The following is a 25,446-nucleotide window of genomic DNA, read 5'->3' as shown; positions in this document are numbered from 1 at the left end:
TTTACAACCAGTGTATACATTCACTAAGGAATTACTTTTTTTTTTTTTTTGGTAAAACCAACAATCTGACATACTGCAGAGTCTGAATGTGAAATATAGGCACAAAATAGATTCTCTACATTTTTTCAGTGTGGAAAACATAGCTATTAACAATGTAATAAGAAAATTTACTATCAGGTGAGCAAAAATTTGTAACAATCTGAATAAAACAAAGTACTGTATAAAGGTGCAATATTGAGCAGATTTGATTTTGGTTTAAACATGTGAGTAAATCATGGAACTGTTCTTTTCTTACAAGTATAAAGTATTTCACATCACCAGTATCATTCTAGTTCTTCCCAGTTGTCAGTAAGGTTACCTTTGCTTTGACGTCTAATACTAACCAGCTTGCCAGCTGATTTGATACTCCACCTGGAACTGTTTCCTGAGCTGGCCAGGTTTGTGTATTTTGTGGAGCCTTTGGTTTCATCTTCCCAGCCTGACCAGGCTGTATAGTCACTCAAAGGAGTTGCTGCATCACTGGTAGAGTCAGCAGTGGTAATCTGTGGTGGTTCCCATCCCTCAATCTCATCTGGTTTCCTAGATGGAACATTCTGCTTTATCACCAAACTGTCCCAAAAACCTGGCTTCTTTTCAGACTTCATCTCTTCCTTTAATTTTAGGTTTGTTCTAGAAAGTAACAATGATGTGGTGATTAATTCCTTCATTTAATGATGTATGTAGTAGTTATTAATAAACATTCAATTAAATTGTGTTTTACAGGAAGGAGTGCTAATCATTGTCAGCCTGTGGCAGCACATTCATTGCTGTTAGCTTCAGGAAAAACACCCTCACATACACATAAACCTAAACACAGCAGAATCCTGCAGTGATAAATCAGAAGAGGACTGAGTGTGGTCATTTTCTATTACAAGAGAATTGACACACCACCATCCCTAACCCATCCTGTGGAATTAATTCCACAGAGCTGCCTTTGGAAATGTACGAAGTATTTTAGGATCCATCTGAACAATTTAGGACTTTAACCAAACAAAACAAACAAACAAAAAATTTTAAAAACCTCTAGGAGTACAACAGTAGAAGGGATATGACAATGTTCTAACACCAGCTTTAATACTCACTATGTAACTCAGTTTCATTTACCTATTACCACCTTGCCAGTTAAACCTTATACCCTAAAATAGCTGATGTACACAATAATAGGACTTTAAAGACACCAGGCTTTTTATTAATACTTTCATAAAGATCCACAAAATAATGTGAAAACAGCTGTTTTGTATACCTGGTAAGAACTCTCAAAATCCCCCTCCCAAACCCAAAAAATGACTTCTCTTTCAGACACCTGAAAGGCTACTCTTATTATTACTTTTCTTATCCCATTAAGAATCTTCAACCTGAATAATTTTGCAGCATGAAATATTTAAATTACAGAACATCAAATGTTTATGCATAACTTTATATTATGCATATAATCAAATAATGGGCCACAAAGAAAAGTTGAACACCAGGGGTGAAAGACACAACCTTTAGGGTTCAATGAGCTAAAAAGCAAATTATTTTTATAAGTTGTGTTACAAAAACATTATTTGTAGTAGCATATCAATTACTTCACTGTATTACTTGATTCTTATATTCAGCATCAATTGCAAAGCATTATTACAGGAGCCTAGTCTCTTAATAACATACAATTGCACAGGGATAGTAGCTGAGAACTATAAAATTGCACAGGGAGAGCAGCTGGGAACTTTTGAGAAGTTTTATGGAACAGGCTCAAATGGAAATAAAATATATGGATTTATATTCCAAATTGTTTATTTATATACATACATGCCCTACATGCATACATACACACACTTGCATTCTGAAACACATTTACTTCAAAGTAAACTGGAGCCAAAGCCTGCTACAGCAAGTCTTATCAAAGCTAGTATTTGGCAGAAAGAAATCTACTGCTATGTGGTATATTTGGTTTGCAATCAAGGTAGTGAGGTGGCAACAGGAAGATGGTCTGTCCTGGGAGCATGTTCTGTCCAGGGAGCTGCTGTCACTGTACCAGCACACAACTGTGCCCAGACACAGCTCAGTGCCAGCAGGGAAGACTTGTAGATCCTGTACAGCTACTCCACTTAACCTTTCTAGGTGTAGTAAGACTTCAAAGGAGAGATGAAGGCATGTAAAGAAGGGAATTTGTAAACTCAACCGTACTTAATCCCTAAGAGGAAAGTGAAAGTGTAAGAATGACTCTTTTACTCACAAGCATTTACTACTTTTCTACAGTAAAAAAATTATTATGCAGCTAAATTCAGTTTTCTTCCTAACAAACCTAAAAACGTTAAAAACATCATCTGTTCTTTCCTAATACAGCATGCTTTATTCATTGTAAACTTAATGCATATATAGCTTTGCCCATAAACTTTTCTGTGTCTATTTGACTTCCAGCAGTGGGCCACTGCTGCTTCTCAGCATCCAGCTCCATTACTGGAATATTTTCCATTCCATTGAGTGTATTTTAATAGTAGAGAGACCAAATGGTTTTACTCACCCTTTGGATTTTGGAGACTTGCATCCTGCTAGCAACTGCTGTTCATCATCTTTATTGAACATAGACGTCACTTCCTTCCAACCCCGGAAACTTGCACCTTGAACCTACAGAGAAATGAGTCCTCATCAGTGTGAGTGACAGATTTACCAGCACAGAGTGGGACTGCCACTGGCTGACAGGCAGCAGTGGCTGTGTCTCCTCTGCATGTGGGGCTGCTGGCAGTGAGCCACTCCACAGAGCTGCAGAGGATGGCCATGCTGGGAAAAGAGCCAGCCCAATTACTGCAGCAAGAGCTCTTCCTTGCTGAGCAAAGGATACAAATCCTTGGTACGGTTGTTATGTCATTGAGTGCAGCTGGGCTCCGTTTTAATGTATCACAGTAACAGGGGAATCTAGGCAGCTTTAAGGACAGTCTAAAGGGCTTCAGTAGACAAGAAAGGAAACAAACGGTCATGTCTAGGAAGAGTCACAACAGACAGGAGAGCCACAGGCATCATGAAACTCTTCAGATTTCATCTGTTTTCCACATCTGTGTCCCCCTCTGTAACCACTAAACTACAGCTTCCAGCCCTGCAAGCAAGAAGAGTAAGAGCATTGGCTCACCAGTGCAATGTAACATGTGGCACTGGTGCACTACAGTGTGTTCTCTAAATTTACTGGGACCATTAAGCATACAGCATAAATTACTTTTTAAACTTTATTAAAGTTTTCATTCTCCCTCCCCCAAGGAGAAATAACTAGGTATAGGTTATTTTTACTTTGACAGCATGCTCACAAAAACACACATGTGTGTGCCAAGCACAGAACACCAAAGTTGCTGCTCCTCTTCACAGGATCCAGTAAGAATGGCAGTGATAGTCTGTCAGTGTTACTTGACTATATTAAAAAATATGATACATCATGAAGTACAATAATCAAAACAAAACCACAGCTGTCAAGACAAGCAGGAGTTTTTGGCATGGGCATGTAGAAATAGGACAAGGGGGAATGGCCTTAAGATGAAGGAGGGTAGGTTTAGATTAAATATTAAGAAGAAATTCTTTACTTTGAGGTGGTGAGGCACAGGTTGCCCAGAGAAGTTGTGGATGTCTCATCCCTGTAATTGTTCAAGGCCAGGCTGGATGGGACTTTGAGCAATCAGGCCTGGTGGAAGGTGTCCCTGCCCATGCCAAGAGGGTTGGAAGTAGATGATTTTTAAGGTCTCGCCCAACCCAAACCGTTCCATGACTCTATCATCTGTTATCTTGCTAAAATTCAATTATTTCAGGTCTTTTTGGGACAGAACATTTGCTACCATAGGAAAAAAGACAGCTATAAACTACACTTAAAAACTCTTTTTCTCTTTAAACTGGATGATGTAATTCGTAGATAAGCTGTCTTCTTTCAAAAACGATGTTTCATCAAGTCATTTCCAGCTAATAAATTTGCTGATTATGAAAAAATAGAACCACCTTGTCACTAGTTTTCAGATAGCAATTAAAGACATAGAAGAGGCTTAATTTAAATTATATGCACCTTTAAAGAACAATATCGATGAAATGCTTGGAGAGAAGCATTTATACACACACATTCAATGTAACAAAAAGGATATATCTGTACATACACCTTCTTTAAACTAGAACATCATACAAACTTCACCAACGCAATCCCAACTTTGCTGTACTCTCTGGATACCCAAGCAATCTTCCAAACAAAAAAACCAAATTCTACCTATATCTGGCCAGAAGCTTCCCATACTTTTTAACATCAGATTTTTTAAAAATTTCATTTCATTTGTCCACTTCTGATTCACAGGTATCTTTATGAACAATAATGAGAAAATTTCTATTCATTAACAAGTAGGTAGCATGTGCAGGTCTGCACTCTTTCAACCTGTATGTAAATCACTATCTATGTAGACATTGTACCATTCTTTCCATATTTTCATGTCCATGGTATTTGGTAGGTACATACAAAGCTAATGACCAGATTGTAATTGATTTATTCTTCTCTCAGCTAGTCCTTAGGAGAAATGTATACCAAACATCTAAGATACACTTCCACTACTTACTTATTTGGGGTTTCCAAAGGAAACACTGTCAGGATAACCTGCATAAGAACACCAATGTCCAAGTAAATCATATTTTGCCAATATGCAATACAACTCATTGCAGAAAGCCTACTACATATTAAACAGACTAGGCTGAAAGAAACCAGGAAGTGCAAGAGTAAAACCAGAACCTCTGCCTACCATGCCTAAGCCTCCTCCTCTCCACCTCTCCATCACTCTTGATTGTCTCCTCAGTGGTAGCATACTCCAGAATTTAAACCTTAGTGAAGGAGGAGGTCAAATACATATTTCACACTTCCAGAAGCTTCTTTGTAACTACTGAACTGTTTTTAAGACAACAATCTTGTTTTTTGACTACTGCTGTCATGTAGCTGACACATAACGAAATCCCTCAGAACAGCCTGCTGGATTTCCATGTTTCTTTTCAGAGTTCTTTAAACACTTTTAACCAACTGACAAGTGCAGCTGGAACAGTTACCCATATCAGCTGGGAGGTAGGTACAGCTCAGGAAGGAGATCTTGCAGTTCCCTGGGACCACCAGTTTGACATGAAGCAGCTGTGTAGCCAAAAAGTGCTGGGAACCATCACAAGAAGAATTAGACAAATTCAGACAGGAGATACATAAATGAATACCTCCTGTTTTAAGGGATGCACCCTCTAATACCTTATAACAATGATTCTTGATGTTAGGGGAAGAGCCTAGACACCAGCCATGTTGTGCTCTCCCTGAACACCATCTCCTGTTACCATAGTCACAGACTCCCAGAATCTAAATCAGCTGGGAATCACTTACCATCTTACAGAGCACCTGGAGAAAGACCCAATTGTTCATATCCCAGAACAATTAGCTTCCTTGCAATGGATGTCGAAGGTCAGTTAGGAAAGATGACACTTCAGTAAGCTGAGTCCTCATCACACTGGAGACTTGTTTTATGTAAAACTATTACAGTTATGTGAACTATGAAAACACAGTACTGATATGGTCTTAAACCATCAGTCCACCAGCAGGAGCTCTGTATTTCATTTTTATGATGTAACTCTCTACTCAGAAGTACTACTCCTAAAATTTTCTAGGTTTATAAATGTAACTGACCTATTATATTCTTGAATCTTTAAACTACTTTTCCGTGTGTCATTGAAAAAAGAAATAACATCCAGAATTCACAGAATTACACAGCCTTTACAGCTGGAAAGGATCTCTGGATACCCTCTAGTCCAACCTCACTACTCAAAGGAGGGTCACCCTCTCAAGCAGATTGCTAAGGATCATGGACAGCCAGGTTTTGAGTATCTCCACAGCTGGAGAATCCACAACCTCTCCAGAAACCTCTTCCAGGGCTTGACCATCCTCATGGTGAAAAAGATTTTTCTTATTTTTAAATTATATTTCTTCTATTTCAGTTTGTGCCCATTGCCTCTTGCCCGTTCACTGAGAACCCTGAGAAGAGTCAGGCTCCACCTCCTTCACACTCTCTCGGCTGCTGGTGTACAAGCAGAAACCTTTCTTGCTGCTCACCTGATTTCACTCCAGGTGGGTTTAATCCTTCCTAACCTCATCCCTGCATACTCAAAGAGAGTATCCATACTCCCCTCAGGTCACTTGACCCTGCTTCTACCTCTAGAATGCCTCCCTTTAATGCTCAAAGTTTTTCAGGAATATCACGTTCATCATGCCTTCTGCCACCTTTGCTTCTTTCTCTGCCTGATGAGTTGGGCTTGAGCTTGGAGTAGGTGATCTTCGAAAATCAAAGTTGACTGATAGAACCAGGTGTACACTCAAAGCCAGGTTAAAAAGAATTTTAGTGAAATGCTTATGGGACAGCTAAAAAACCAAAAAGGAGACCACTATTAAGGAAGAGAGAACTATTACTGACTAAAACTGTAACATCAGATGTTAGAATTAGAGGACCATGTTGGATGCTGCAGTCTACTATTTTTTCAAAAATGTCAATGAGAAACAAAGCAGAAACTCCTCAAAATGCCTATTTCAGTATTCTCAGAAATAGAAATACGGACTGGTCTCATAGCAGTTTGACTATGACAGCAAAGAGTACGGCCATCAAAACAGCAATTAATAGATTTTCTCCTGTGTCTTCCACTTTAGGTTGTGAAATCCTGTGCAGCAATGCCTTGTGCAATCACCTAAAAGAATCAATAAAAAGTGAAATCAAACATATATATTAATCCATTAACTGGCAAACTACTGAACAGCCATCATGGTCTGTTTCAACTGGTATATTAAGAGCTCAAGCCCAGAGCACAGATTCTTTTCCTTCAGCTCCTTATAGTTTATGAAGTACTTTTTTTCCACCATGAGAAAGCTGCCATTTAATTAGCGAATCTTCTGAAACTGGGTGTACGAGCAGTCCCTCCTAGAACATCCTGTGAAGGATGTGGTCTGTATCCCTGGTCCAGCTGTCTGCCGTTTCTCCTGCTCGCTCCTGTCCCCTCTGCTTTGCCAGTGCCCATCTGTCAGACAGATCCCCAGAGAGATCACAAGGTGGCAGATCTGGTTTATCAGACACTGCTGCTGAAAAGGGTGAACCCAGTCCACTGCCTGCTCACTGATACTGCCTTCCTTATGCTGCGGTTTTGTACCCGTGCAATGCTGTGGAAAACTGGTTCAACTACTGTCTTAATTTGCAACGCATGATGTAATCAAAAGTATGTATTCTATTACCATCTGTTAAAACCAGGTGGGGCAGTGTTGCTTATCTCTTCTACAACCCATCCTCCCTCCAGGAGATATCTTCTCTTAATGGGCCATTGGGTCTCACCTCAGGACTGATAAAATTACATCCTCCCATTGTGAGATGCTCCACCCAGGGGAAGGAGCCCAGAGTTCCTACCTGGATAATATCTGAAAGTCAGAACACCAGGGCAGCCTGTTCCACTGGATTCCCAGAGGAAGACTGGACCCATCTACATCACCACTGGATGTTCAGAGGAAAACTACACCCTTCTACAGGATCACTGCTTCAACAGAACCACATCTGTCCCTCCAGGAGAACTGCAGCCACGATTTAATTGGACTGCTACCAACACCCTGAACAACAGAGTGGCAGGTCGTATTCTGTCAGTGGTTTGGTTTTTTGGTTTTTTTTGTACTACTGTTTTTTATTTTAATTTTCCGAGTAAAGAACTGTTATTCCTATTCCCACATCTTTGCCTAAGAGCCCCTTAATTTCAAAATTATAATAATTTGGAGGGAGGCGGTTTACATCTTCCATTTCAAGGGAGGCTCCTGCTTTCCCTAGCAAACACCTGTCTTTCCAAACCAAGATAACTACTTAAGCCAGCAGAAATCTAACTCCCTCATTTTTGCATTCTTTTAGGTTAGTGCTAAGAATCAATTCATTAAAGATAAAGCATGTGGGATTTAGGGGCAACAGCACCTTTTTCGTCACAGCAACTATTATAAAATCTGAAGCAACCTCTGAAAATTGTAGTCATCTATTAGCTCTCTTTCATAACTGGAGCTTTGTACATACAATATGGCTCCTCCAAATCCCTAAGCTTAACTCTAATCTCAATCTTCATAGTAAGGTTTTAGCTGTTACCTGTATTGATTCAAGTGAATTAACTATATACAAATTGTGTGTGTTGACTACAATTTTTCTTTCTTTAGATAAAACAGGGAACAAATGTCTACTGATAGCTAACTTTATAAAATGTCCCAGAATGGGTTAGGACCCCTTAAATTGGAAGTCTCCTACAAAATTGATAGGTATTATTACAAAAAATTACTTTATGGACACCATTTTTCACTACATTAACAAAGTCTGATGTTTACATGATTCCTATCTTCCCATAATAGGTAGACAGGCAAAGACTAATAAATGAACAACCAAAGAGTCCACTGGGAAACAGCAAAGCATCACTATGAAAACTTTTCAGTTAATTTTACTGTCAAAGGTAAACAGCTGGTAATTAGGGCTCTGCTAGAGCACAAGAAGGTTCATGAAATATTAGAGTAAAAAGCAACCAACCAGGAATACTAAGAGCTGAATATAAACCAAAGTAGTTCAGTCCCAAAAGCGAATTTCAAAAGTTTATTGCACCCAAAAAAAGTATGCTGATATAGATGAATACATACTAAAGGGGAGGATGATGTAAATTTAACTGAAAACAGGTAAACTTGGGCATCAGATGGATGTGGTTAATATAGATTATCTTATAATGAGAGAGGTAAAAAAAGCACAGAATTCAATCAAGTCAAAGAATCATAAGATTTGGGTCACAGAGGCACAAGACAAGTAGTTTACAAAGCAAGAGATTCAAGTATGTTTGAACTTTATGCTGACTGCATTAGGAGTGGGTACTGGTACTCTGAGTATATTCCTGTTAGACTCTTCTGCTTCCTGACTGCCAGGCCAGCAGGACTGTGGAGCAAAGAAATCGCTCTCTGCTGGCTAAAACAAGCCACATGACAGAGTCTTAGTAAGCAAAATGAGCAATTACAGGGCATTCTTGCTGTACACCTGCAGTGAGAACCAGCATGTTCAACAGCATTGTGTAGTTAAGCAGCTAATCCCTAAAAAGTCACTGCTCAGCATGTATGAAATGAGATTTCCAGAAATTTATATTTGGGCCATGTTTCAGCAGACCTTCACAATTATTTTCACAGAGGATTGACTGGTGAATCCAAATTCTCCAGCTAAGCAGAGGCACTTCACAAAACACTTGCAGACATTTTTTATAAATATAAAAAAAAAGAACTGATTTTCCTTTTGACCTTGACTGAGAAGACATAATTGTTTGTTCCACAGTTTCCCTCACTCCTCCCCTAAAAGAAATTAAGCTAAAATAAAAAAACTAGAGATAGAATTTCCACATAAGTACCTTACAGTTCAATAAAGTTACAATTAAGTGTTAAACAGTTAAAAAAAACCAATCAGCTTTAATTAAAGAAGTATTCTTCCCATATGACAGGAAACCTCTTCAAAATGAGCAAGAAGATAGGTAAATGAAATTTAAAAACCAACTCCCTCCCAAATTTGTCTTAGAAATATTACAAATTTTCTGCCAGCCAGCCTCTGATGTGCAGACCAATGATTCTGGTTATGTACCAACATCCTCAAGTTCTTCTCAGCAGGGCTGTTCTCAATCCATTTTCCATCCATCCTCTACTTGTGCTTGGGACTGCCACGACCCAGCTGCAGGATCTGGCACTTTGCCTTGTTGAACTTCATGAGGTCCACACAGGCCCACCTCTGTTCTCTCAAGGTCCCTCTGGATGGCAATCCCTTCCCTCCAGCTTGCTGACAGTATCACACAATTTGGTGCCATCCACAAACTTGCAGAGGGTGCACACAATCCCACTGTCCATGTCCCCAGCAATGATGGTAAACAGGCCTGGTCCCAACCCCTCAGGAACATCACTTGTCACTGGCCTCTACTCAGACATCAATCCACTGACTGTAATTCTTTGCATGTCATACCTGGCATGGCATAGAGCCAATTTCTTATCTACTGAATGAGCCACCTGTCAAATCCACATCTCTCCAGTTTAAAGGCAGGGATATCATGCAAATTCTTTGCACAAATCCACATCAGTTGCTCTTCCCTCATTCAGCAGTGCTGTAACACTCTCACAGAACGTCATCAAATTTGTCAGGCATGATTTGCCCTTAGTGAAGCCATGCTGGCCAATGTCAACAATTCCCTCCTTATCTCCTTATTTTTCATTAGCCATAGTATAATTTCCAAGAGTATTGCCTTCATGACCCTGCCTGGCATAGAGATGAGACTGACCGGTCTGCAGTTCCCTGGTCTTCTTTATTTCCTTCTTTGAAAACAGAGGTCATGTTTTCATTTTCCAGTCAGTGGGAACTCCACCAGACTGCCATAACTTCTCAAGTATGCTCAATAGTGGCTTAGCCACTTCCTCCACCAGCTCCCTCAGGACCTACAAATGTATCTTATCAGGTTCCATAGATTTGTGTGCATTAATGTTCTTGATCTATTTTGTTTCTCAAAACTTTGTGTCTTTTCAAAATTTGGCCTAAAAACAACTGCAGATGAAGTTTCTACTGCACTTTTAATCAGAAGCTGAGCATGGCAGTGAGACCCCTAAAGACTGAGTTTTTCAGAAGCCAAATCATAGAATCATTTAGGTTGGAAAAGATCTCTGAGATCATCGAGTCCTACCTGTGACTGAACACCAAGTAGTTAACCAGACCATGGCACTGAGTGCCACATTAGTCATTCCTTGAACACCTCCAGGAATGGTGACTCCATGACCTCTCTGGCCAGCCCATTTCAATGCTTAACCACACATTCAGTGAAGAAATTCCTCTTGTGTCCAGAGTGATCCTCCCCTGGTGCAGCTTGAGGCCATTCCTCTAGTCCTGTTGCTGGCTAACTGAGAGAAGAGGCCGACCACCACCTCGCTGCAACCTCCATTCAAGTAGTTGTAAAGATCTCCTCTGAGCTTCCTTTTCTCCAAGCTAAACATCCCCAGCTCCCTCAGTTACTCCTCATAGGACTTACTCTCTAATTCACATGTCCAGGCAGAGTATGAACACTGGTTCCAGATTTCTGCATTTTGGAGAGCACCACTGGAGCATTCATAGTTCCTCACTTTGAGATGGCACAAGGCTTTTTAACCACCTATCCTTGCCTTTCAAGAGAGCTGTGAGGAGAGAACTAGAACAATTCAGCACTGCCTGTCCTCAGTGCTCAGAAGGCAGCTTCCTGCAAGAGCAGGATCTAAGACCATTTTGCAAGCTCCACCTGCAGCCTTTAGGACTAGCTCCCACTTTTAGACCTCCAAACATAGGTCAAAGGCTTTCCTCTGCAAATGGGCATCAACACTGTCTTAAAACTCAGGCTTGAAGAGATCAGGAAGGCTGTCTCCCCAAGCAGCACCCACACTATTCATCCACTACCTTCTTCAAGAACTTTGTTGCTCTTGACCATATTGTTTCAACATGGAGACTATTTTATTCATGACATGTGTACTAGAAAGGCCACATATGCAATTCATCAGCGTTTTATTAACATATTAACATTTTAGAACTTCTGGAATATCACTCTACTGACAGCTTCTAAGATGAGAGAACAACCAAATAAAATACAGAATTGCTTTTAGAAAGAGAAGATGAGAAGGATAAGGTGCTTTCTTAAAAATACATTTTTAAGACAAGAGGGTTTTACTTTAAAAGACAAAAATACTGCAGCTCAGTGTTTTACCTGGTGACATTTTTGTTTTTTTAAGTCAGAACACACACTTAGCAAGCTTTCCTGAATGACTAAGAAAGGGGCAAAATTTTTTTCAATAGAAAATAGATTCATTTTAAGATTCTCTCCCTAAACATTTATCATCTGGTATAAAATATATGGTAATTTATGTTTTCATAAAAAAGAATGTTTCTTCAAAAGGGTAGAAAAAGGTATAGTACAATCTGACTTCTATTTTCAATGAAAGTCATGCTGCATCTGAAGTAGAACAAAAAAGAAGTAACAGAGACAGATGTTCAGTTTATACATATTAATGTAAAGTATCCTATTACACTAATGAACCTATTTTAAAATACTTTTCTTTATACCTATGGAATTTCAAAACAAGCTCTAGCTTATCATAATAACTTCCACTTCTTTCATCTTCTACTAATGTATTTCAGGAACATTAAAGAAGATTCTTGGACACATATCAAGGTAAAAAAATTTAACTTGCATGCCTACTTCTCTTTCCTGAAAGAGATACAAAATAAAATCCTTAACCTCTTGTGGTCAGAGAGCAAGTGGAGCTACATGTAATGGAATAAACAACCCCAAATTCTTCTACTTTTCATGTTTTTATTGCCAGTGGCAGCTAGAATTTGGAATTGCTTCTTTAGACTTCAGTTATTCCTGTGATTTCTTATTTTCATCTTGTGTTTTAATAGCCATCATTGGGAGGAAAAAAAAAATTAGGATACCTTCCCCTCCCCATTAAAGAAAGCAAATAAGGGAGCTTTCCAACTAATCCTGCATTACTGATATTACTTCAATGAGAACCCCATGATCAAGGATATAATAAAATACAAATTATAAAATAATAATTATTAAATCATCAATGAACTATATCAATCCCTTAATCAGCTGCCCAGGAAAACCTGTCAACCTTCTAACATACATGGACTGGACTGAAATATATATATGAGATATTAATTGTTACATTTTCAAAGAACAGGTATTTACCTTTGTTGCAAGATGTGACATTGAAGATGAAACTTCATCATGAAGAAACTGGTCTTTATTCTCAAAAGAAGGATAAAGATAAAAAAAGGCCCACAGTCAGTTTTGGTTTGACAATTAACACTGACACATTTTAGACTATTCACAAATAGACTACTCTATTTGGCACCATCATAAAAGAAAATCGACAAAATATGATTACGACACAAAACTAACTGAACATCACTACTAAAATACAAATCTTCACTTAGAATGATGAAAAATCAAACCCTTACCAGAACCAAAAACCTCATACCACAAGGGGAAAAATACCCTTGCATCATAAAAAAATTAGTACAATTAGTTTGATTTTATCTTAATGGTAGTATCTTAATTTTTTGGATCTGCACTGAGTTTCTAAATACTGTACTAGATGATGGTTTATGCATTGTCTGTGGGCTGGGGGGAAAGGAATGTCCCAGGATTTCATCCTCCTTCACATTAAAAAGCTCTACACTTCTTTAACTCAAAGAAAGACTTTCCTCCACATTCCTTTCCCCTCCGTGCACAGCCATAAATTTCAGAAGAAAACTAGAGTGCTAAAGATGCCTATGAAGGTTATTCAGTAGGGAAGCATTTCTGTCCATCTCTGAATTAAAGTGCTATGTTAGTATTGTCAGGCCCTCCTGTTACTATCAGTGCTCCCTTCAAGACATGGCAAGTAAGATCATTGCTGGGAGTACTTCAGAAGCCAAAGATAAAGGAAGTGGGACATAGAATTCCGGAAATCTGCAATTTTCAATTTCTTCACTCTGTGTTTTAATGAGAAAAATGCTGTCTTTTTTTTTTTTTTTTTCCTCTACATATTACTCCAAATACAAACAGTCCCAAGTACAAAACCAGAAAAGCTACATATGACCAAAAATATTTTAACCCCAGTTTCAGGGAAAATCCAGAATTAAAACAGAAAAGTGGAAAGTGTCTTTGAAGTAGCAGTTTCACAAAATCTCCAGTATCCACTCTGGTCCATATTTTGATTATGTCAGCCACTTACTATTTCAAAAATCAAATTTATCAACTCCTTCCTTTTCAACTAAAGTAAATGCTAAGGAGTTGATATGCACTCCATATGCACATACCCCAAGACACTTAAAACACCCATTATCCTGGCTCCTACACATTGCCAAAGGCCTCCTTCATTTTGCTAACAGCATCAGAAAGAAGCAAGAAAACCAGCACAAAAGTGTTATGTATTTCTAGTCATGTGGGTCTCAGATGTATCAGCTTCATTCAGACAGAGCAGCTTCAAATCCCATGCATGTTTTAGATATATTTACGTATTTATATTTCTTTATATATATTTATTTACATACTAATGTTTCCACTTACTTTACAGGCACTACTTTATACTATACAAGGGACAAAGATAGAGCATTTCTAGAATAGAATACAAAGACCATCACTCTATACTTCAAGAGTATTTGTATGTTGGAATAGAATTAGCTGTAGATAGCCAGATTTACTTGCTGGGGTAGAACACAAAGTCAGGAACTCATCATTCAAAATGAGACCATTACTTCCTGTGGATTGCAACAAGTTTTAACTTCCAAATTCAGTTAGCTGTCTAATGCGAGAGGATTGTAGATGAGATACCAAAAACTAAAACCTTAAATTTTGTGTAGTTCTCTCAAATTAAATTCCACTACTTCCACCCCTTTTGGCTTTTTTATTTCTCTACTTTTAAGAGAAACATTGGGAGTGTTTTAAATGGAAACAGCTAAAACGTATTATTCAGAAATCTCCCTCTTGCCCCTCAGCACTCTCAGCTCTCAAACTTTTGGATGAGGTTACAAAGTCCTAAACTTAACATGATGTAGTCTCTGCTAGGACACAGGGTACAAGCTAGAGAATACATCACCTGTTTTATCCAATTTTTTCCCGAGAACAACAACAACAACAAAAAAAAAACCAACCAAAAAAAAATAAAAACAACAAGAACTAGGAAAGCTCCAAGGGGAAATATGGTAAGAGGAGAAATTCTCAGACATCCAGAGCTGGCAGAACTATAAGTTTCAACAAACAACAATACTACCTCCAGAACAAACAAGACACTGTTAGTACCTTCCAAAGAAATAACACCTCTCATTTTAGTTCTTCCAGCTCTCCAATTATCTTAGGAAGGAAAATAAAAATACAAAAGTGCATAGAGACATCATGTTCTAGAAGAGTACACAGTGAAAGTTTTTAGGGGAAAACCACAAGATGCAAAGAGCATCTTATAGGGCTAGGGAATCATCACAATAATATGTGAATACCATTGTCAACAAAAGATGTAAATAACAATAAATAGTAGACAAAAAGGGTGTATTTATTTATTTATTTTAAAAAGGGGCAACCAAGACTATGTTGCTATATCAATACAGTGTTACTACTCATGGTTATACAAAATGGTATCTCCTAAAAAACGAGACACACATTTGCAGCAACTATACTCATACAACCCAGGCTGATGGTAAGTGGACAGCACGAAGTTTAAAGAGATGAAATACAAATATTGAAATACATTAAATCCTCAAGAAAAACTGGTGACAATCCAATCCCTAAAATACATTTTTTGGGCAGAAGACTGATCAAGTGTTCATAGTACCTTTTTAAATACACTGCTGAAGAAAAAGGAGACTTGGATAATGGCAGAGTGCTTGTGATGTCCATCAATAAATCCCATGCATTGTCTGAAAACAGCCTGTAGGTTTGGATTCAGCCATCTCCAGATGTAAAACTTTTTTGTGGAAAATCCATCCTTAGCGAAAGCAGAGAGGAGCAGACTAATGTCACACAGCAAGAACAGAGTGGGACAGGAGCAGGTATAGGAGTTCAGAGCCAGCCATGGCCCACGTGGCAGGGAGGGACCTGTACACCCTGCAGTAGGGATGAGCTTTTTTATTAAAGAGACAGAGGGGAAGAGCAGAGGGAGGGAGGGCACCTCTCAGTGCCACCACTGAGAAGAACCCAGCAGGAAAGATGTGAGTTCTCTACCACCCATCTTCCCTTTTCACCCACAGAATAATTTCTATTTTTAAGTGATATACATTAGTACACCCTCCCCCTGATACATATTCCTTATTTTTGTTACCATTCTGAGATGAGGGAGCCTATGATTCAGTTTATCAGTTTTGTTTAGAGGACAATCTACTGTGCAGCTACATGTAAAAACACCTCATCTTCACTCTTTATCATGCTGCATAACACATTGTGATGCTGAACACTTATAAATTATTTCAGTATGTTTTAGTCTGGTTGGATTATAGTTATGACAATTCATTGTTTTACTTCAATTTAAAAGAAAAACCTGCACTATGTTACAGTATTTAGATATTTCTAGATGAAAATGCTAACACTAGTGGGAAATGCTGATCAGCAACTTGAATAGCCCTCCAGTTCTGGCAGGGGAAGGTTGGTATGCACAGTGTGTTTTCATAAGGAAACAAGTGCCCTTTTGTTGGACATACTGCAAACCCTAAGGTACTCAAGGGACTAATTCAACCAGCACACAAACCTTTTTGTACAGAGATCAAAATTGTAATCTGCTTCCCTCAGCTTCCTTTGTGGTAAAGTAATTAATTAGTCTCTTTAGATCATTCACTTTCATAATTCAGGCCAAGATGAGGAATGCTGAACATCAAAGAGTTAAGGGAAATAATAGCATCATTTCGTCCTGCATGCCCTTCTTGAGCTCTAGTAAGTAAAATGGTATATTATCGATTTTCTCCACCCGGTTGTGGGAGCTTCCTATAATACACACACACACACACATGAGCTGTGCAAACATGAGAGTAAACAAGCTATTGTTAAAAGACTAGGTCCTTTTGGAACAAATTCTCACCCTTCCACTGACTGATTGCATCCCCTCTGCCTATCATCACATCTCATCAAGGGCTGAGGGCAATATAAAGTCTAGGTTGTCATGCCTCTAAGTGTGATTATGTACCACAAATGTATCATTTAAGTGGAAAAAAAAAATCCCGAAACAAACAGCACCTGAAAACATATACTCCAGGGAAGAATTTAACATAATTTCCCGTAGTCCACAAATCTACTAAATAATTTAGTGATAGGAGAGGGGAAGGTTTTAAAAAAAAACTTTTTAAAAAAATCACTCAGGAAATCACAAACCTGAAAGTCAACCTCTGAAGTTGGAAAGATTCCCAAAACACTGATTACAAACCAAACAGTAGAACAACTACATATACACAGCCTGACCAGAAACAACACAGATTGGGAAGAGAAGATCACACAGCCAGATCATCTTAAAATACAGCTAACAAAAGAAAATATTTCCTTGGGTTTGAGAAGGATCTTAATATAATGTAAAATGAAATAAACAAGACTAAAGCTGATTATTAATGCAAAGTCAGTCTGCTTATCTGAGTTTAGAACTGAATAAATTCAAAATACACTCAAACATGAGTAAGAAGAAAGTTATCAGTAGAAGATCAGTAGCATTTGGCCTCTCTTTTTTTGCTGCACGTGTAATATGCACCTGGAAAAATTCAATGCATGGATATATGTTTTCCAAGTAAGGAAATAGATGCAACAGTGATCAAATGTCAGTGGGCACTGAAACAACTCTACTACTTTCAATATTCCTTTAACACAGCTGAAAAACAAAGCTGAACTGTACCTGAACACCTACACAAAACCGAGCATGCCTTTGAGGAAAAACAAGGTTTGTGATTTTAACAAATAAAGGCTGCATTACTCAGTCATACATCGCTTTCTTCTTGGACACGAGGCCATGTGTTCAGCGGAAAAACCCCAATGCTGAACTGTGAATTGCCTCTGCTCCTTTCTGGCAGAGATCAAGATAATGTGATCAGCCTCAGCCACATTTCATCTGCTGTTAGATCTCAATCTTCCATTTGTGTGTTCCTAAAGCAATGAGTGAATCAAACCAGCCATCTGGGCAGGTGGTGTAAATTGAAAATTTCCTTTTAATGTCACCAATGAAAATAATTAACCTAGGCATTTCTAAAGTTTTGCTTAGGAGTAATTTGGTATTTTAATTTCTTTTTTTCTCTTCTATGAACAATACGTTTCCACACCAGATTGCTCCCTCTACTTAGAAAAAATACCTTTATTATGACAGTAAAGTATCTAAATAGTGGCAGTGACTCCTATGCTGCAAGTTTCCTCTGCCAGTCTTCAGCAAAACTGAAAATACATTTGTTGATAAAGAAAAAAGAAATGTAAAATATAAGTGTGTTGAAGAATATACTTTAATTTTGGCATATATTTTGTAGACAACACTAAGTTTGAGACACACTTTTAAAATGTAATTCATCAGATCATTTCTAAAAGAACTTTTATCACTCCGTTAACTTAAAAAAGTCCGGGTGACTACTTCAGATACAGGAAACAACCCATTCAACATATTTAAAAATGGTTCCATCTTCTAGGCTCCAGCCTCTCATAACTGCCTGCTATTCACCAGACCAACTGAGAGGTGAAAACACAAGGAAATGAGTTTTCATCTTTCAAATAATTTCAATTTATTCAGTATTAACAATATAGATGATGTTCTTTTCTTCAGCATCCACAGCTATTAAGAACTTGCTTAACATTTTCAAACTCTGTTTCATTCAACCACTTCAGTTATTGTTTCACATTCCATTACATTTTAAAACAGAATATCTAAATTATTTCCATATTTTTACTGTCAATTGATATAAATGGCCAAGTGTACCAGAGAAGATTAATTTCAGAATGTAAGTATTTACACAAGAATATTTCTGTAGTTCTGCATTTTATTGGCATTACAAAGAGAAACACTGGAACACCAGATTCCTAAGCTCTCTCTTTTTATATCAATACACAAGGTTACTCTATTAAGTGTTCATATTACTGTGCATCTCTGTAGTAAGAGATTATAACATATCTTACTCAGACTTTGCTTCTCTGAAATATTTTTGGAAGAATATGAAAGATTGATCACCTTAAAATATTAAAAAAGCTCATATGTCATTAAGAATTTAGCTTTACCTAATTTATAATATTTCAAATATGCTTCACGAAATGGAAACAGCTGTATTAAGATCAAAATCCATCAGTGTCAAAGCCGAAACAAATAAGGTCAGATAATCAATTTTAATTCAATTTCTGTAACAATTCAACTAATCCAGTGAAATTTTCAATTTTGATGAAATTTCCAGCTGAAAATCTGTCAATTATTTTTAACAACTTAGCCATAGCAGAAGTTCATATTTGCTGTTTCCTTATCTAGAAAACAAACCAATAGATGCTAATTCAAAAGGCAGTAGCTGACATACAATTCTTATTCAGTCATGGAATTTGTCATTAAACTACATGTCTCCAATAAAGGTCTTGGATGAGTAATGGCCATATTTTCCTAGTACAGTTTTGCAAAATGGGCTGAAAGCATCATTTTTTGTTACAGTGTTCAGCAGCACACGTACAGCTTCCTTTTGATATGTGGCTTTTATCACACGTGCAGCCATCACACATTTTCCTGGAACTCCTCACGGAGAACCAGTAGCAAAACTTGTTGGAAATGCACCTTTGATGATGACAGAGCTGAAAGAAAATCTACCTGGTAAAGTGTTCAGCAACTTCCAGTAACTCTACTTATGTTATGGATGTCCTCACACAGTCTGGCAAATAGCTTCTATAAAAGCAAAGAAAACATTATAAACCTACTTTAACAGTAAAGAATTAAAAGGATTCATTTGTTCTCAAAACCCATTACATTTTACTTTGTATATTGATGGTAGAAGTCCAGTATGGCTCCAGAAACCTCAAAAAATCCCAAGAAGCTGCAACAAATAACTTAGGGAAAGCAGACCTCAAGAAAAGGTGTAGAGGAGAAGATGATGGTGGGTTTGTGGCTCAGTGGGAGTGGATAATTCTGAGCTAGCCTGGGGAGGAGGGCAGACATGGCTGCTGCTGGCAAACCCAGGCAATCAGAGCCAGTAAAGCAGAACTGGCTCAAGGAAAAGTACAAGTGACAAAAATGACAAATGAGGGAGAGGAAGGGGATGTACTAAGAAAAACCTTGAACACAAGGACAGAGATTTACATGCAAACTTCCTGAAACAAAGGGAGGCCAGCTGAAGAAATGGAATCTGAAGGATGAGGAGGACTTAAAATTTATGCCATAAGTAACAACATTAGTATCAGCAATGGAATTTGCAGGAACTAGGGGATGGGAAACCACAGCATAGGTATTAGAAGCTGCAGAGGAAGTAATCGCCATCAGTAGGGGAAGTGAGGGTCTGCACAAGAATTTCAGCTGTCTAGACAGCAAGAAAAAATAATTTAAAAAAGAGAGAAAGCAGACTTGACCTGGAATTCATGGAGGAAACAATAGTAAACTCTAGGACACAAATTCTCTTTTGCACAATAGATAAAAACCACCAACAACCTGTAGGTTGCAGCCTTGGCTGAAAGAAAAAATATATATATACTGATGGTGTCTGCAATAGGAGACCAAACAGACAATATGTGCTTTGCAGACTTTCAAAGAGTCAGAATAAGCCAAGAGAGAGGGGATAAGAGGTGAGAAACAGGTCTGATCCCAGTGAACTGTGTGAAAAATGACAGTATAAATTAAAAAGTGAAGCACCTCAAAAATGAAAAGGATTTAAAACTTAGAAGGCCTAAGGCCCCAAAAGACACTGTCAGCTCTGTAGAGCTCCAGAAAGACTGTGAGAAATAAACAGGACTCACTCAAGAAGATGCTGAAAGATTATGTATGTGACAAGAAGGAGGAAAAGCAAGAAAGGCAGGCCAAGGAAGGCTCGGGAAAGTCTTCGCTCACAGTACCACAATCTAATGTTCGAGAATGATGACAGAATACAGGTGATGGATTTTAGCCAGGAAAATGCCACTGAAATGTCACAAGAACAACTCCAATGAAGAGGAAAAAACCAGGCTAGCAGAGAGGAGAAGGTATGATGGGATTATTAGAGTATTGAAGGTAAAACCTGAGACACAGAAATGGCCAGAAAGTGAAGGAAAGGCACTAGCTAGATTAACGTTTTCTACTTCATTTTTTTTAAATTAAAAAATACCCTTAATCAACATATTAGTAAAACATAAGAAACACTGCTCAGCTCCCACCCATTTCTGCAGGGCTTGTCTGAGTTCAACTCATTCCAAGATGAAAGGCAGTATTAAAATTGTACCAGACACTTAAACATCTTCATTACAAGAGATAACTAAAATTCTGTATAGCCAACCTTCAAACATCCTGAGCAAGTCTAAACAAAATTCAGCATGAAACATGTTTTTGCACACATTCTCTTTGAACATAACAAAAAATACAACTGAGGAGAACAGATCAAGGCTAGGGTTCTGAAATATTTTTACATGAAAGACAGTTTCATTAGATAATATAGGTCAGCCTGACTCCCATCCTCTCCCCTAATATATAGATGTATTTTAATGTGGAGTGCCATTTTACGTCAGAGTTACACACAATATTGACACAGCATTGACATCTCGGAGAACTGATTAGATGGTAGGATTGCAACAAGAAAAACTGAGCACAACTGCCAAAACAATGCCTTCCAGAAATCAAAACCCAGTGGTTTTTCCCTTTCCAAAAATACAACTACAGATTCAAACATAATGACTATATTCCAAACTGAGTGCAAGTTTGGCATGCACCACTGTACATTTCTAGCATATTTTCAGAGAGACACACAAAAAGCACATTAATTTCATCTCATATGTGTGTACTATTTATGCATGTCAAGTTACCTTCATGTATCAATTATAACTTAAGCAAATAAAGCACCTTCATTGCATAAATTAAAAATACTTATGCTTCAAAGCATAAATTAAAATTAACTTCTAAGATACAGTCTAAAACTCTCTGGTCTAAAAAAACCTCACAATAATCCACACATTTATTTACACAAGTACTGTTTCAAAATTTACTTGTCTTTCTTATCTCAGGAAACACCTTACTATTTTAAATAAGTGTTAACAATTCAAAGTAGTTGAATGTATGCAGAAACTTTTGCTAAAAAGTGGCCAGAGGCTGACAGTTCCCTCCCTTTCAATTTTCATGTTCCAAAATTTGTTTTTGTTCTCCTCTGGAATAAAATCAAACCATTCTGTATAACACAAAACCAGAACTGTCAAAAGTTTGTTTTTTTTTTTTTTTAAGATCAAACCAGGCTTTTCTATTTAAGAACTATGAACATCTACAAATTCAAATGTCTGCTTAAGCCCAGATCAGGCTTCCATATCTAAATAGGATGATTAAAATTTCTCTAGAGTAACAAAGGGGTTTTTTGTGTTGGGTGCTTTTTTTTTTTAACTTATAGTAGACTAATTCTTTGTTGCTGTCTGCTACTGCAATGTCCTAATTATTAGGTTGCACAGTGAGAACTCCTTCACTCTTTCTCAGCTTTGAAGAAACAATATACAGCACCAACATTTCATTATATTGGAATACTTTCAACGTGGTTTGCTTTAATGACATAGATGTGACTACCAATTTCTTGCCTTTGAAGTAAAAAGTTTCAGCCTTATTTATAGCATGAATGGTAGAGGCTTAAGGATTTTCTTCCCACTTGCTTATTAAAAATGAAAATAAAGACAAAAGATGGTTGTTGGTAAAACAACACATCATAAATCAAGGTCAAAACACAATTACTCCGGTTCATCTTCTCTTTTACCAAATGAGGTATCAGAAAAAGGAATTAAATCTAACAGTCAACTTCTGCATGAGATCTAAAGCTGGGCCTCTTAATTTACTAAAAAGTACTCACACTAATTATCTGGATTTTGGCTCCAATGATAAAAAATTAGAGAAGTCCTGGATTCTTCTCATCTTGATGAGGAAATCCTTCATTCACAGCAGGCTGTACCATAACAACTTACACACATACTGAGGCATCCTCATGCACAGCTAAGGCACCACCAGAACTGCCCCCATAACTCCTCCAGGTTCTCATGGTGCTGCTGTCCTCCACAGCCAGGGGGTTGGCTGATGCAGGTCAGGATGCAGCAGCAGGCAGTGCAGATCATTACCAAACCCCTCTACACGTTACTGGATTTCACTCTCTTATAATCATATTATTGGGAGAATAAAACAGGATCTGATGAAACACCAAATATTTCAAATACTAAAAGCAAGGAACATGAACCAGATCAGCTAGAACAAGCTGAGCAAGTGCCTTTGGTTCCCTTGACACCTGTCACAGCCATGGTTTAGACACACTGTACCTATGGCTGACCTAAAAGCCACCCTGATCATAAGAATTACAATGTCAATCAAGTGGTCAGGGCTTTTTATATATTCTGTTCTTCCTTAAAGTGTACATAAACTCTAAAATGACTACTGCTAAATATTTTGGGCAGGGTGTTGCATTCCTTTCAAAAGGATTTTGAGTTCAACAGGCAAAATAACTAATGGCTTATAATCTTCACTCCAGACTCTGCCAAGCTACACGACACTTGTGCTAGCCTTACTGAATCCTTTATCTTCAAGAATATTTCATTTAGCAACTTAGAATAATTTATTTTTCTCCTGCCACTCCCCAACACTAAAATCAGCATCCCAGTTCCACTGAGTTGAAAAGGAATTTTCTTAAAAGTTCATGAAAACGCAAACGTTTTGCAAAATCGTTGTCATCACCATTATAACTTGAGACTTCAACTAATGGAACAGAGACCCAGGACACTACAAGACAATTGTACTGGATGAAATAAAATAAATAAATTCCAGTCTCTGTTGCTAAAGTAGAGGGCTGGGAGAATTGTCTGGACAGAAGTCCGAAGAATCCCCTCCTGTTTGGGAGGCTACGGTCAGGAGCCTCATTGAGGGGTTGGACCATTAGTGGTAGAGAAGAGCAGAGAACAGTCAGTGGGATTTACTGGAAGCTCTTGGTGACCTTTGTTGTTCGAGGAGGGTTTCAGGAGGTGAGCAAGTCTACGAGGTAGACTCTATGATAATACAAGCCAGTAGCTTAGCAAAAACTGTGGAAGCTCACAGGCACCTGAGCACAGGGACTGTAGGAGGCAGAGGTTGTATGAGAGGTTGGGGGAGACACTTCAGGTCACCTCAAACCCCACAATCCTCCACTGAAGGGGGTCCTGTGTCCATTCTTCTTCTGCAGGAGGAGATCCTAGTCATCCATCCATATGACTCCCCACAGCTGCTGTCAAAGAAGTAGTAAGGGCTGTGGCTCTACTGTTTACTGTGCAGGGGCAAGGCAAGGCAAGGCTAAACTGGTGATTGTGGCTACTGGAAGATGGAGAGAATAACTGCTGTGACTGGGACAGGCTGCTCTTCAGCAGGTGCCACACGTGTTGACAGCTAGCTCACAGCACCTGTCAACCAGAAACTTCAGGTGAGTATAATTTATCCAGACACACTCCAGCTCTTTATAGGCAAGATAAACATGGGGTAGAGAGCTGGGAAGGCTTTAGTACCTTCTTTTGAAAAGAAACCTCACTGTTTTGCAACCCTGGGCAACTGCTCACTTCAGAACCTCTCATTTAAAGTAACTCTGTGGCAACAGAAGATCAGCAAGGAAGAGATCTGGGAGCGGAACAGGCTTCTGGGCTGGATGGGCGCTTCACGGCTACCAAGTTTTTGAAAGGAAGTCAACAAACTTTTTTTAGTTGTCTTCCCTGATACTTAACTGATACTCGTCCTTTCAGGTTACATTTGTTGAGAAAGTCACTATTGGTATTTAACACTTAACAACAAAAGCTTTCAAACGAGATTGCAGCTATTTAAAGACCGTGAACTACCATTACTGAAACCACAGAAAAAAGCAATCCTGCAAAAACATCAGCGTTCTACACAAACGCGCAAATAAAGTTCTTAAACATCCCGGTTTTACGTGTATCGTGCTAAACAGATGTGTTGCAGTGCCTCTGCCTAGGACTGGGAGAGAAGGTCCCCTGCGGTTCGAGGCCACGGGAATGAGGGACAGCAGGTCCCGCCAGGCCGGGCCCGCCGCTGAAGGGAACGGGGTGGGCGGACAGGCCGGGCGGCACCTCCAACAACCAGGTGACAGCCGCACCATCCGCTCAAACGCTCCCAGCTCCGACCGGGCTAGCCCCGCGGCACACCGGGGCGGGAAAAGTGATTACTCATGCCGCCGGAGAGCCGGGCAGCGGCAGCGGGGCCGAGCCGCACGCCCCTCCGAACCGGGCCCCGCGCTCCTACCTGGGGGGCCGCGAAGGCGGCGGCGGGCGGGGGCCCGCGGGGACGCGTCTCCTCCTCCTCGGGCGAGTCGTCCAGCAGAACTTTGCTGCTCTTGTTGAGCTTCCACATGGCGGGCGCGGGGACGGCCCCGCTGCGTCCCGGCAGCGAGCGGGCCGAGGCGGGAGCGGCGCTGCTCCGCAGCCCTCGGCAGGGCTGTCACCCCGCCGGGGGCTCCCGGCCGCCAGGGACGGACCGACGGAGGGAGGGAGGAGGGAGGGAGGAGCTGCCTGGCGGCGCCGGGAGCCCGCCCCCCGCCGCTGCCTCGCCCACCGGCCTGCGGATGGAGCCGGGCGCGGACAGGCGGCCCGTGGCGGCGGGGCGGGGCGGGGCGGGGCGGGGCGGGCAGGGCCGGGCCGGGCAGGGCCGGGAGCCACCGCCCGCCCCGCCGCTCCTCACCTGCCGCCGCTCCCCGCCGGGGCCGGGGCCGCTGCCGCCGCCGCTGCCGC

General features: G+C 39.5%; 1 protein-coding gene across 2 annotated transcripts; it reads right to left on the bottom strand.

Annotated features, from left to right (window-relative positions):
- TDRP (testis development related protein) lies at positions 1 to 25,069 on the bottom strand (the record flags this gene model as incomplete). 2 transcript variants are annotated; one of them, XM_083857030.1, is made up of 4 exons in its annotated part: positions 1 to 669; positions 2,543 to 2,646; positions 12,778 to 12,837; positions 24,962 to 25,069. In XM_083857030.1, 4 exons carry the CDS (start codon positions 25,067 to 25,069, stop codon positions 324 to 326), a joined length of 618 nt encoding a protein of 205 aa, XP_083713156.1. In that variant the 3' UTR covers positions 1 to 323. The 2 variants fall into 2 exon arrangements, with proteins under 2 accessions (XP_083713156.1, XP_083713157.1); XM_083857031.1 differs by lacking the exon at positions 12,778 to 12,837.
- Positions 25,070 to 25,446: the final 377 nt, after the last annotated feature.

The sequence above is a fragment of the Zosterops lateralis genome (assembly GCF_965231275.1).
Source record: "Zosterops lateralis genome assembly, chromosome: 3".
NCBI classification, from domain to species: domain Eukaryota; kingdom Metazoa; phylum Chordata; class Aves; order Passeriformes; family Zosteropidae; genus Zosterops; species Zosterops lateralis.
The sequence above is the reverse complement of the archived record's forward strand: the minus strand, read 5'-3'. Positions and strand labels throughout refer to the sequence as shown.